Source organism: Tigriopus californicus, chromosome 10, assembly GCF_007210705.1.
Source record: "Tigriopus californicus strain San Diego chromosome 10, Tcal_SD_v2.1, whole genome shotgun sequence".
Taxonomy (NCBI): Eukaryota; Metazoa; Arthropoda; class Copepoda; order Harpacticoida; family Harpacticidae; genus Tigriopus; species Tigriopus californicus.
In genome coordinates, this window is record NC_081449.1 from 3,276,148 (window position 1) to 3,288,529 (window position 12,382).

Consider the following 12,382-nt stretch of genomic DNA (forward strand, 5'->3'; position numbering starts at 1 on the left):
GAACAAAAAAAAAATGGACGAATGGACCATTGCGATATTCAAGACCTACTTTTCGCCAGAGAGCCAGTTCCAACTTGATGCTCCACATTTCGGTACTTAAGACACACTCTCCAACCACGTCCTCCTTGATTACACGTAAATGGTACGAACACGTGGCAAGGCACGAGTAACGTTGCTTTTCTTGAAGGGTGACCCAGAATATTTTTAGATTTGAGCTGGCTTCGCCGATGGCCAATCCAATGGGCAAAGAGCTTGTTCCATCCAGTTCGATGGATCACATTCCTCCTCATGTGAATTCGAGGTCCTTCACCGAGCGGTCTTCTCTTTCGGTTCCTCCGTTGAGCGCTCGTGGAACCTCTCCATCCTAGAAAAAGGATCCAACGGGTCCCAATCGGTTCAGTCATCATAGCCAGATGAGAGAGAGACGAGGATGAATGGAACCACAGTGAACCTGCTCTATGAAGAAATCTCCAACACTACCGAGATTGATCTGAATTATAGTGTGGGGGATGGAAACGACGTTCCGAAATGGGTTTATCAAGTCGCGTCTGTGTATCTTTTACTGATTTGTGTTTTCGGTACTCTTTTGAATGGCTCCGTCATCTATTTCTTCATTAAAACTAAATCGGTAAGAATTTGGGCACTTGGCTTTTATTATATGATGCCATGTTCCATTGTTCATCTTGGAATGACTTGGGCCTTCTTCAACAGTTATGGTCATCTTTCAATTTGATCGTCTTGAATTTGATTGGCACGGAGTTGTTGGCCTCGGCGGGGGGCGTGCCCATCGATTTGGTCTCGGCCCTCTCCTATGGACAAGGAATGAGTGAATCCGCTTGCTACATGACAGGATTTGGACACACATTGTCAGGTAAGCTCGTCGTTTGTAGAATAATTAGTGGAAAGCCTCTTTGAGTTTGGGTTGTCTCGTGCTTTTCTGACCGTTGCGAGGAATGTAATCCCACTGTAGTTAATAAAGCGAAATATTAAAATTCGTCCAAATTGTTGCCACTTGAATTCTATACAACATTTGGTCAACTGACGAATCTAAAATTTAGCCCTTGAAGGAGCGTTGTTTTGGAATGTTCATCAACAATTTGTTCAAATTTGACATGAAAGATGCTACCGGATCAGCAACTTCTACGTATTCCTTACAAATATTAGAGGGAAGCAAATTAAACAATGAATGAGCTCGAGAAAAAATATGTTTAACTAACCGATTTTAAAGCTACCATAGAGACTAAAGACTTGTCGAGACTTTGGTTTGATTTCCGCATGATTATAAATTATAAACATGTTTTGAATCGATGTACTTTTCGTTCCATAAGATTGGTAGCTGCTCTTCTTGAACAACATCTGTTGTTTAAGTGTAATCAATTGCCACTTGTATGACACATGCTAGAAAGAGCTCCTTTCACGTCAGCCCAAACGACCATGTGGCCAGTTGACTTATATGAATAATGTCTTGAATAGAGACGGGAAAAAGGTGCAAAAAATGAGCCTAAAAGGTACAAAAAGGCCAAAAAGTGCAACAAAAGGTGAAAAATTAATTGAAAAAAAGAAGAGATATTCAAATCTACGTTTCAAAGTAGTACGAATTGGCCTCAATTTTGGATCAAATTGGCATAACTTTTTTTTAACTCAATGAAAAAATGCTTCTCCTTGCTTATTTTTCCTCTTTTTCCAGCAGTAGATCTACAACATTGATCTAACTGAAGAAAAGTTGAGATTTTTTCTTCCTTAAAAAAGGAACATGGTCAACCTGGAGAAAGTAAGGAAGGCAGCTATATTGCGAGTTTTTTTGACTGCTGAACTATCTTAGTGTCCCATTTAGCATGTCTCTTTGGACTTAATACTGGCTACTTTCATTTCTGTTTTCCCTTGTTTCTCAACCAAAAGTGATGTACTTTTAGCCTGCACAATTCTATAATTGACGTCAATGGTTCCGAATTCAGCTTTTCATATCTTCTTTTTACACAATTTGCCCGTCCCTAGTCACGAAACTTGGCTAGTCAACTGCTTTCATTACATTATTTGCTGGCGATTCTTTTGCTTGGGAAATGTGAATCATTCAATCTTACATTTGTTAGTGAGCAAGTTCAGCTTCACCAATCCCTCAGTGATAAACCGATGTTGATCAATTACCTTTGAAATGTTAATTGCTACTCTACATTCAATTTGAAATTTATTTTTTTGGCAATTACAAGTTATCAATTTTTGATTGTGATTTATTGTAATTGTGATTGGCTTTTTGCCGTTTTCCCCAACGATATTCCCCCTGCATCTCTGACTCAAGCACTTTTCGAGACAATGTACTTTTATATTTAATTAGCTACGACTGTAAGTTTCCGCATCGAAAAAACTAGTACCATTATGTACTAAATGCTGGTCCCAAAAAGACAAATATACACGATCACACCCTGGGAATGGAATCCCAGCATTTCAGGTAAAAGTTCAACTCAGTCAAAACTTACACATAGTCTTTAGTTTATCTACCTTGAATATAACGTTGATCAGGAGTTTTGATCAGAAGCGTGGTCCAGTCTGACTTAAAATATGTTACAGGATCAAAGCTTCTCATTCCCTCACAATATTATAGCGGAACAAATTGGATAATGAAGCAGCCCGAGAAAGATGAGAGGTGGACTTCATTGTTCGAACTACCTTGGATTCTCGAGGGCTTGAAGGCTTGCAAAACGCTACAATTGACCCTTAAACCTGGGATGCTCATTGATGCTTTTGAAAATGCACAGTATCAGATACCTTTGGTACCTTCTCTGAACACTGTACAGTCCCAACTTTTTTAGTCTCTCCCAATATGAGAGCTCTCTCAATCATGTGATGTTCCTAGTGAAACATCTTTGGACTTGTTCGACCTTTGGCAAACCGGCTGAACTAATCGGAGCCCAAATGGGTGAGGCATATTCAAGATGTGGCTGAACAATCGACTTGTACCAACAGAGTTAGCATCGTTATGCTGTCTCTGGACTTAAACGTGCGATATATCCAACCACACATTTGAAAGGCCGTACCACCTTCAACTGGATAGGCCCATAGAAATTTCCATTATTTTGGAAGGCTACCCCTAAATCCTTTATGAAAGAAGCCTCCTGAATATCTTTACCTCCATTATCTTCGTATGAGTGGAGTGTTCAATGGCGTCGACCCAAAGGTCATTGGACAGAATTTCATTCCGATCAAGGCCATATTACTCTGAATAACCCAAGAATATATTTGATCTAGAACCTCTCCCAGACTTCAGGAATTTTGACCACTCCTACAACAATCTAATTTCACATCATCATAACTACTGAGCTCCTGAAGTGGAGTAATGAGGATGATGAAAAGGATTTACTTGGAAATGTAATTACGATTGTGTAATTGCAATTTAGTTAGAACTATCATTGTTCCGGTCTCTGAGAAAAGCTAGTCAGAAGAAGGATACCTTCAAAAGGAGGAATGGACATGAAAATGTGATAACAATATCTCAGCATCCAAAAAGTTGCAAGGGATGTTACCATAGGGTATAAAATAATGACTTCACAGAAAACTAATAATTTCTTGTTTCGTAAGACCCCGAGGTGCCTTAATTTAGAAAACTTAATTGAAAGTTTCGGTTTTATGGAACAAATAGTTTAGAGTGTTAGCGTAAGATAATTGTAAATCTAATGAAAGTGCCAGTTCTTCCCTAAAACGACAGCATATCTTTTTGCCTGTTTCCTTTAATGAATCCGCCAAAGAGCTTTGATAAAAAGTAAAATCGACCTAGCTCCGCCGATATCCATCCACTCTCCTAGTTAAAGGTCTCTCTGGTCAAATGGAGCTTTTTGTAATTGAGGTTTGATTTCGGGTTAGAGGGCTATTTCCGGTGCTTTGACGATTTCAGTGGCCTTTTTTCACTGGGGTTTATCATCGCAAAGAATGGAAACACTGTTACATAAGAATCTCATCCGTTTCGATCGAAAGAACTTATAGTTCCGGTGGTAGGAAGAACTTTTCTGAGAATTTAGAGCGTTTACCACCAACCAGGATGGTATCATGTCATATTAGTTCTGCCTCTGGAGACAATCCCCGGGGTGTTCTTATTTTGCTCATCATGAAACCCCTCGAGTAAAGTGTTTCATTCGAATAGATACTAATGTCATTTGAAGAGTAGGAGACCATCTTTGGCTTGCTTTCCTGCCTATGTGCAAGTATATATCACGAAATTTACCCCAAGCAAGGCATGACTCTAATGGGTAGAACTTCATGAAGCCACACTTTTGGTGTATGAGCATCCCTGAGGAAGAGACAGACCAGGACTGCTTTCATTATGCTAGCCATATCTGGAATATCTGGAAGTTGGCTCGGCTGTTGCAATTACCGAAAGCTCATGGGAAAGGTTCACCTTTGTGACGAAACTTAAATCCTTTGGGGAATATCCAAAAGCTTGGGGTTGGCGACAACCTTATTCAATGAGTAGTTCCTTGATGAGGGCTTCCGGGAGGCCTTGGATTCGACCAATAAGATTATTGCGGTTAAACCCATTAAACCTGGCCTTGTTCATACCATTTGATTTGGTCACAGTCAGTTTTTGACGAGAAAATATAGAAGTAATACCATCCTGATGTATTTTCCCTCTCACTGTGATCTTTCTAGGGTTCATGCGTTGTTAAATTTGAGTCTATTATCATACAAGACATGTGTTGATCTGGTTTTCCGGTGTTTACAATCTTTAGAAATTGAAATGAGGGATCCGATCTGAACACTCTAATTTCTGATATATCAAATTTAGGGTAAATCAAAAATGTTTCATTTGATACTCTTGGGGACTTTTCTTCCAGTAGCGGTTTATTCGTCGTCCTAAATAAATCCAGGACTTCTTCGGGATAAAACGCTTGAAGAGAGTTGTTGGAAACGTCTTCGATCTTGCTGCTAAATGGGTTAAATCAAGTCCTGATTGCCATAGCGAACTCAAGATCTTTTTGAATTGACCTGTTCATTCGAATTGATTAAAATTGAAAATTAATATGATGTTTTGGTAATAGGTGAACTGCAGTTATTAACGAGCGACAATGGTCATTTTTTCTTGAAACTATCGTACTTTTCAATGAGCTACATATCTGGCAGTAAAACAAAAAAATGTTTATTAAATGTTAAAAAAAAGAAATTATAACAAGTACGAACATAACATCAATCAAACGATTGGGTTCAGCAAAAAAAAACAAATGTTGAGAGGTCCAAAGCAAAATCACTGCAACCCAAAAAATGGGCGTGGAATCTTATTTTTTATAAGGATGAAATGCAATCACTAAATGGATGCTTCGTTCCATTTCAGGCATGTCTAGCATCTTCACACTGACTACTTTGGCCATTTCCCGGTCATTTATTGTCTCGTGTCAACCACTCTCGGCAGGTTCAAATTGCCTCTCTCAAAAGAGTCGAGGAAGCAACTCCTACTTTGCCATTTTGACCAGCATCATCATCATTTGGTCTTTTTCCATCATTGTGTCGATTCCGCCCATTCTGGGTTGGGGATCCTACGTCCTGGATCAGTCTCGTATTAGGTAAGACTAAAAGACTAAAGGCCAGAAGAGCGAAAAACCTGCCAAGAGACCTGTTCCTGAAGCTGGCACTCATAACTTCGTTTCAGTTGTGGTCCTAATTGGAGCGCCCCAGATCAGGATTTCCAATATTGTCTGTTCATGTTCATCTTGGGATTCTTTGTGCCAGTCGGGATTATCATGTCGTCCAATTTTTCCGTCGTTTTGACCATGAGAAGAGTAAGTAAACGATGCAGTCATTCGCATCTTCATCAGGTCAACTTAACATGAATAGTAGAACTTTTCGACTCCAGGATTTGAGCCTGAACTGAAAAACGGTGACAAGATCCATTGTATTAGTCCTCTTTAGTGAGCGGAGGAAGCGCCCTCTACTTCGTCTAGGTGCGGACAAACAAACGTAGAACCGAGAGCATACGCTCTAAAATGCCAGACTTTATCAAGAAACTATTTAATGAACAAATTATTGCCCAAGTATTGTGACACGATGAATAAGCCATCAACTCTTCTGGGAAACGTTTCAAGTTCTCTATGGGTAAGATTTAGAACAATTATGACATATAAATAAACATTTTGCAGGAGGTTGTATACTGCATGGTTGAAAACGCGCCAACACTTTGGGAATCATCATTTCCAGCAAATAGTATAAGGAAAAAGCACATTTTGGTGACTAACTTCAAAAAAATTACTTTTTCTAACCTTTGAATTAGCATTTTTAGCCCAATTTCATGGAAAAAGATGATGTTGAAAAGTCGTTGGTATGCTGTAACTACACAATATATAGCTCTTTGTTTATCTCTATATAGATACCAAAAGTACTTGTAATTATACCCGTATTGGATTTGAAAGTTCTCTTAGAAGGGTTGGTGGTGTCTTTATGGTGTTAAAATAGATCAGCAATTAGTTTTTCAGCAAAAAATACCTTGTTAAAGTCAGGCATCTTAGAGCGTATTCCTGTATTTCTCCGTCTGTTTGTCCTCAATGAGAGGAGGGAGAGGAGAATGACAAGGACTATAACTAATTGATTAATTGAAATGAACAAATACGAATTTTATGTGCAACAATGATCTTTCCTTAACTAGGAAACAAAAACTTCAGCGAAACCCGATTGAACATATAACAATAAGCGAAGGAGGGAATCTGTCCGAATAAAAACTCATCTAACGATGCCGGTGAATTGATGTAGGGAGGGATGGAGTGGGACCGAAGTAAACCAAAGTAATGAAACTCTTCGTATGGGAATTGGTAACCGAGGAATCGGTTACGGGCAAGAACAGTGTCAATTGTTCCATCTTTTCGTAGAAATATCAACTTTCCACACTTTCACTCTTGAGAGAAAACTAAAGAACATCAGGTTTTTTGTCTAATAAACAGATATATTGGATAATCTAATCTCAATTCTTGTCAGTCTAAAGCCAAGAAAGCCAGGAATTTATTGACAAAATCTAGGGTTTCGAAATTGGCCGAAATTGGTGCTTGGATTGCATGAAAAATGGCGTACATTCTGACTATCAGAGTGCACTTTCTAAATTCAGGTAAACAAGCCACCTCGATTGGAATTGTCCTCATCATGTGCCAATTACCTTTTACTGATGCCCTTTTTGTACCTCTTCATCATGTGTCTTTAGAGCATGCCTAATAGTATGGTCTTAACGGTATACTTATTGTCGTCAATGTATGTATGTATGCATAGGGTCTCCTACAGGGTGGATTTTATAATGTGTTACAGAATTTGCTGTGGCAAAAATATTGCTGAATCGTTTACTTTCAAAATTGGTGCCCCCATTGCCAAAGGCATTCGCTTTGCATTGAAACCATTGCACCACTTGTTGAACAACAGCTTTCGAAGAACGAAAGCCAATGTTAGCAAGTCATTGCTAAGAACAGTACAGAGCGTAGTAGCGGTGAGGCTGACGGTGGGTGTTTTCTGTAAATATTTTTGGTCAAGAGCAACCACTTTGACTAGTCTTTTTTACACTAAAAGTAGTTCATCGAAGAGCTTAAATCCAGAATCTGGTGTGTCTAGAACAATTTTCAAAGAAGCATTCGTTTGTAACACTTTATCCCGTCCACCCTGTATATATGTATATCTATGGTCTCCAATTAAACAAGTGACAACACCGGAAAGTCAAATCAGCAAGAATTTGATCTGCTATTTCAGTCCTTCTGTAAGTATGGAGTTCCGGGTAATACTGGGGACTTTTAACGCTCTTCGTTCACAACATGTCACATTTATCTAATGTGTCCAAATTTCGTTTTCACGTTGCAAGATGTTCTGGAATGTGCGCAATTTGAATTCTGAATTTTTGTCGAAGCCGAAGTGAACCAGGAACGAGAGAAAATACCTCTTTATTCTCATCTGCCTTTTTGATGGACTCAAAAGCGAACACCTGAATAAAAAGGAAGCTTTCTTTGAACTAAAAGAAATTAAATTTGTCGTTTCAAGTAAAGAAAGGTTCGAGAGGGACGTTACAAGTTCGTACATCAAAGTAGTTTTCCTGAAAGTGAATTTTTGAAGCAGTGCCTGTATTTCGTCAGGCAAATATATTGTTTTTGATGTAATACACAATCTTAAGTCCCTGTTGTTGAAATCTTAACTTCGAGATGTTTATGGTGGACAATTGATCCACTGAGGGCTTGTCTTTTTTGACATACCAAGAGGAACCAAAAAAATAATCATTATTCATCCCAATTGGATAACTTACTGTCCACTTGTAGCACTTTCTTGATGTAATGTCTTTATGGAAAAAAGTCTGGTAAATTCAAATAAAAGATTTAAGGTAGGAATAGAGATGGATCGAAATCACTCGATAGAACATTATCAATTGTATTTGGACGTCAAACCCAGTCAACTCCTCGTCAACTACAAATAGATTAGTTTTTAAGTGACAACTGTATATTTTTGTCACAAATCTTATCTTAATCACAAAAATTTTAGTTTAAATCATTTGATACCATTGAAACCTTGACAGTTCTACTTTTGACGCTTGAACAAGGCAATTTTGGCTGGTTTGGATGAATGGAAGTTGAAATTTGGTCTGTTCCAAGGGCAAAATGAAATGAATTACTTCTGTATGCCTCGAAATATGATAATAATTACTGTAATTAGTTTCCCCTCTAATGAGGCAAGAACACTGAATCAAATGTGCGAAAACAATGAACTAAAACGAAACTGATTCAGTTTGAACTATTTGTGAATTCATCTCTGTCATCGCCCCCATCATAACACGATAAAAATATGTCACGTTGCCCAAATTGTCGAATGGTTGAACAACATTTTTCATTCAATTTTCAGCATACTGCATCAAAAACCAATCCCTACCTTCGGTCCATTGCTGAGCGAAGGGAACGTGGAGCAACGCGGATCTTAATGCTCATGACTTTAGCCTTCTTCATCTGTTGGATGCCTTACGCGTGTCTATCACTCTTTTCAATGGCTGGCGGGAACGTTCAATCGGCTTGGCACGTTCTTCCAATATTGTTCGCCAAGAGTTCGGTTTGTTGGAACCCGTTTCTCTACATCTTTTGCAACGATGAGGTAGGGAAAGATTGTCTTTTAAAATGGTTTACAGCCATGAGGCCTTCGCTTTACTTGAAACTTGATTTGTTTGCAGTTCAAGCGGATCATTCGCACTCATTTCTCGGATCCAGTTCCGGCGTCCATGCTTCTGTTAGAAAGAGGAACGTTTGGTCGGAGAGCCCGACATCCAGGGTTGATGGTTCGATCCGAGGCTCGTCAATTGACCCTGTCACCTAAGTCTTCCAAAGAATTTAAATCATGCATGGCTCATTTCTCTTTGGACAATGAGAGATCATCGATAGTGATTGTTCAAAATCATGGAGAGATCTTAGCGATCGGTCGGGTTTAATTACATAACGTTGATATTTCGATATTTTCCTCTTCCCTCCTTTGAATCTTGTCAGATAAATGTGTTTTATATTAAGGATCAACGCGATCAAAAGGATTCTTCTTTGAAATATATTTTTCTCTGCATCTTAAAAAAAGAAAACCTTGGCAGATTAGGATGGGCATCACCTCTTTGGCCCCGGGATTTTCTTCTGTTTCCATGAGGCGTATTTTCTGAAGGCAGACTCGAGCATTTGGTTGATGTGACTGGTGAGCTGACCACTAATACTCGTATAATTCCGAGCGAGCTCGTTTTCGAACGGTCTCAACTTGACTTGTTGAAACTTTTTCAGAGTCTCGTACATCTTGGCGGCTTTGTCTTGCAGCTGAGGCGTGGTGGGCGGGAAACACGCCCAGAAATGCCGAGCCAGCTCACAGAGTGACGTGTACAACTGTCTAAGCTCGATCTGAACCGATTGAGGACACTGATCGGCCAAATCGTTTCGTCGACCACTTTGCATTAAGCTTCCGCCCGGTGAGAGATCCACCAAAGCTCCAACGGCTTGAGCTTGGCTCAGGATCTGGGTGCAATTGGCACTTTCCCAGTCGTGGACCATCGAGAGTATCACTTGCCGCGAGTGGGCGATTTGCTCCTGGGTCAGGAACTCTGAGGGTTGGGCCGGAGTGGGACCATTGAGATAGCGTTCCACTTTGGCCAGGTTCAAGGCGGACGTCTTCTTGGGCGCCGGGGCTTCCAGATCTTCATAGTCGAGCTTTTCCCGGAGCCGTTTGCCCGCTACGGCGGGATCCACGACGGGCACGGACTGGGCGGCGGATTTGGAAGAGCCATTGGCGGGCGGGTGGATGTTCACAGCCGTGGGTTTATTGGCACCGCCCGATGTCGTCGAGGTCGCATTGGCGGCAGGGGGTAGAGGGCTCTCGGCGGCTCGCATCACCATGATGGAATGCTGATTGAAACGCTTGATGATGCTCTGATGAACGATATTGGCCGCATTCTTGACAACGGCCTCGCTGGCCCCGTAGTTTTCGTCGATGGTGTTATCGCTGAAAGCACTGATATTAGCCACGGTGTCGTTGACACCTCTTTTGAGTTGCTCCTTGATGCTCTTATCGTCCTCCTTGGCGCAATCCGTAAAGATATCCTTAAGTCCATGGCCGTGCACCCGGTCCCGATGAAAGTAGTGCGATTGGAAGAACTTGGTCCAGAACTCTTGCTCGGTGATCTTCATGGGCACATTCTCCATATGCTTCTTCTTCACGGCCGGATAGGTCTTGAATATGGACTGTATGATATCCGGTGTCAGGTTATACTTCAAGCCATTGGCCCCATCGGCTTGCGGCTTGATGTCGCCCAAAAACGAGCCCGACACCCCCACGCCTTGGCCCACATGGGCCTTGGCCCCTGCCACCGCCTTCTGAGCGTGCTGAGCCCAAAACTCTTCCGTGGTTATGATCTGCGTAATGACCAAATCCTTGTACAACTGCAGCAGTCCGGGATTCTCGGACAACATGCGGTTCTTCTCCTCCAGCTCCTTGTTAACCTTGCGCTTGAATCGCGGCAACAGCTGGACCAGCATCTCTTTGACATTGTTTCGTTCCGCCACTTGCGTTCCATGACCCTCGGGATTGACGAAGTGGAACGACGTGGAACTGCCATCGTGGAGCACGATTTGCAACTGGATCTTGCTCTTGCCCTCGGGCGAGATCTTCTGCGTCTTGATGTCGCCGTACTTGTGCACGATGTTGAAGGCGTCCGACTTGGACTTCATCATCCAAGCCAGTCGCTCGCTCATCAGATAGAGCGTGCCATCGTTCTTCTTGTGCTTCACATTGGCCACTTGCACCAAGATATTCTCGGCCGATCGACTCATGATCACGGGCCCGCCGGCAGCCACGCGCCGCTGCCGAGGTTCATGGAGCGTCGGAAGATCAAAAGGGGAGCTTAGCGATGCGGGCCGGAGGTGCAACCACAGTCAACAAACATGGATGGGATTGGCGGTTTAGGGATCGGAGTCCGTCGGTCGGAGGATGTTGCTCTGGTTGGCCTACCAGGGAATAAGCTACAGTGTTGCCAAAGGATTTCAACCACAGGAAGTGGAGGGCCAAAAGCAACGTACGTAGTACCATTCCGTTATTTTGGCCATAGAGAGAAATTGATTAGACCACTCCATGTCCTAAAAACTGTAAGGCCCTAATGCAACATATCTGGCAGATGAAATGGGTATTATCGTCCATGATAGTTAGAATGTGATAAGTGAAATACAACCCATTGGGAAAATATTTGTCAAAAATACGGGTACACAGTGCTGAATTATCGAAAGGAATGTTGCCTTCCAATAGAATCCAAGAATATATCTTTTAATTCGCTTTAACGGATTCACTGAAGGTGTATAAAAATAACACAAATAGTCATGATGATGATGGCAAAACATCATCAGAAATTCTTGCCTGGTAGTAACTTGTGCCGGAAGTCGTGGAAAGTCGAAATTATAGTGCAACGTTATCAAGCCAAAAGAAGATTTCCGACCAGCTTCACAACTTCTTGACAACTTCACTATGAAAGATATATTTTAGCCCAACGATATTTTATTGAGGAGATGTTATTTATAACTCCTGCAAGTGTACGAAAATTCAAAGTCACAAACCCCATCAAAGTCGTCAAGAGCATGTACGAATTTTGATAGTGATTTTCCTTATTCAGAGCTCATCAAAACATAATATCCTTCATTATTGTTTGCCATTCGAATGTTACGGTATACGGCAATCTATGAGAAGATTATCGAAAGAGCTTTTACTTTCTTTCCGTCGCTTTTCAGAGAGGAACGAAGAATTGAAGGCCGATTTGGGGGTTGAAAAGAGGAACGAGGAATTAGTAAACCTTTTAGTTGTTAAGCGTTGTCACGATTACACTGTTTTAAGATGTAATGGGATTGCATTTCCCTCATCGAGAACATTAAATAATTACTACAAGTTC

General features: G+C 41.1%; 2 protein-coding genes across 2 annotated transcripts; one reads left to right on the plus strand and one right to left on the minus strand.

Moving 5' to 3' along the window:
• Nucleotides 1–250: 250 nt before the first annotated feature.
• On the plus strand, nt 251–9,556 carry LOC131888509 (rhodopsin-like). Its single transcript, XM_059237382.1, has 6 exons — nt 251–628; nt 712–871; nt 5,318–5,546; nt 5,633–5,762; nt 8,836–9,078; nt 9,155–9,556. The coding sequence occupies exons 1-6, from the start codon at nt 431–433 to the stop codon at nt 9,407–9,409; spliced, it is 1,215 nt and encodes a 404-aa protein (XP_059093365.1). The 5' UTR covers nt 251–430; the 3' UTR covers nt 9,410–9,556.
• Nucleotides 9,504–11,279, minus strand: LOC131888508 (general transcription factor IIH subunit 1-like; the record flags this gene model as incomplete). The annotated part of the gene is given in 1 exon segment (XM_059237381.1): nt 9,504–11,279. A coding segment is annotated over 1 exon segment (1,707 nt). The 3' UTR covers nt 9,504–9,572.
• Nucleotides 11,280–12,382: the final 1,103 nt, after the last annotated feature.

Coding starts and splice junctions, on each gene's coding strand:
- LOC131888509 (XM_059237382.1), top strand. CDS start 431: ATGAATGGAACCACAGTGAACCTGCTCTATGAAGAAATCTCCAACACT. Junction 629..711: donor TCTTCATTAAAACTAAATCG/GTAAGAATTTGG, acceptor CTTCTTCAACAG/TTATGGTCATCTTTCAATTT. Junction 9,079..9,154: donor ACATCTTTTGCAACGATGAG/GTAGGGAAAGAT, acceptor ATTTGTTTGCAG/TTCAAGCGGATCATTCGCAC.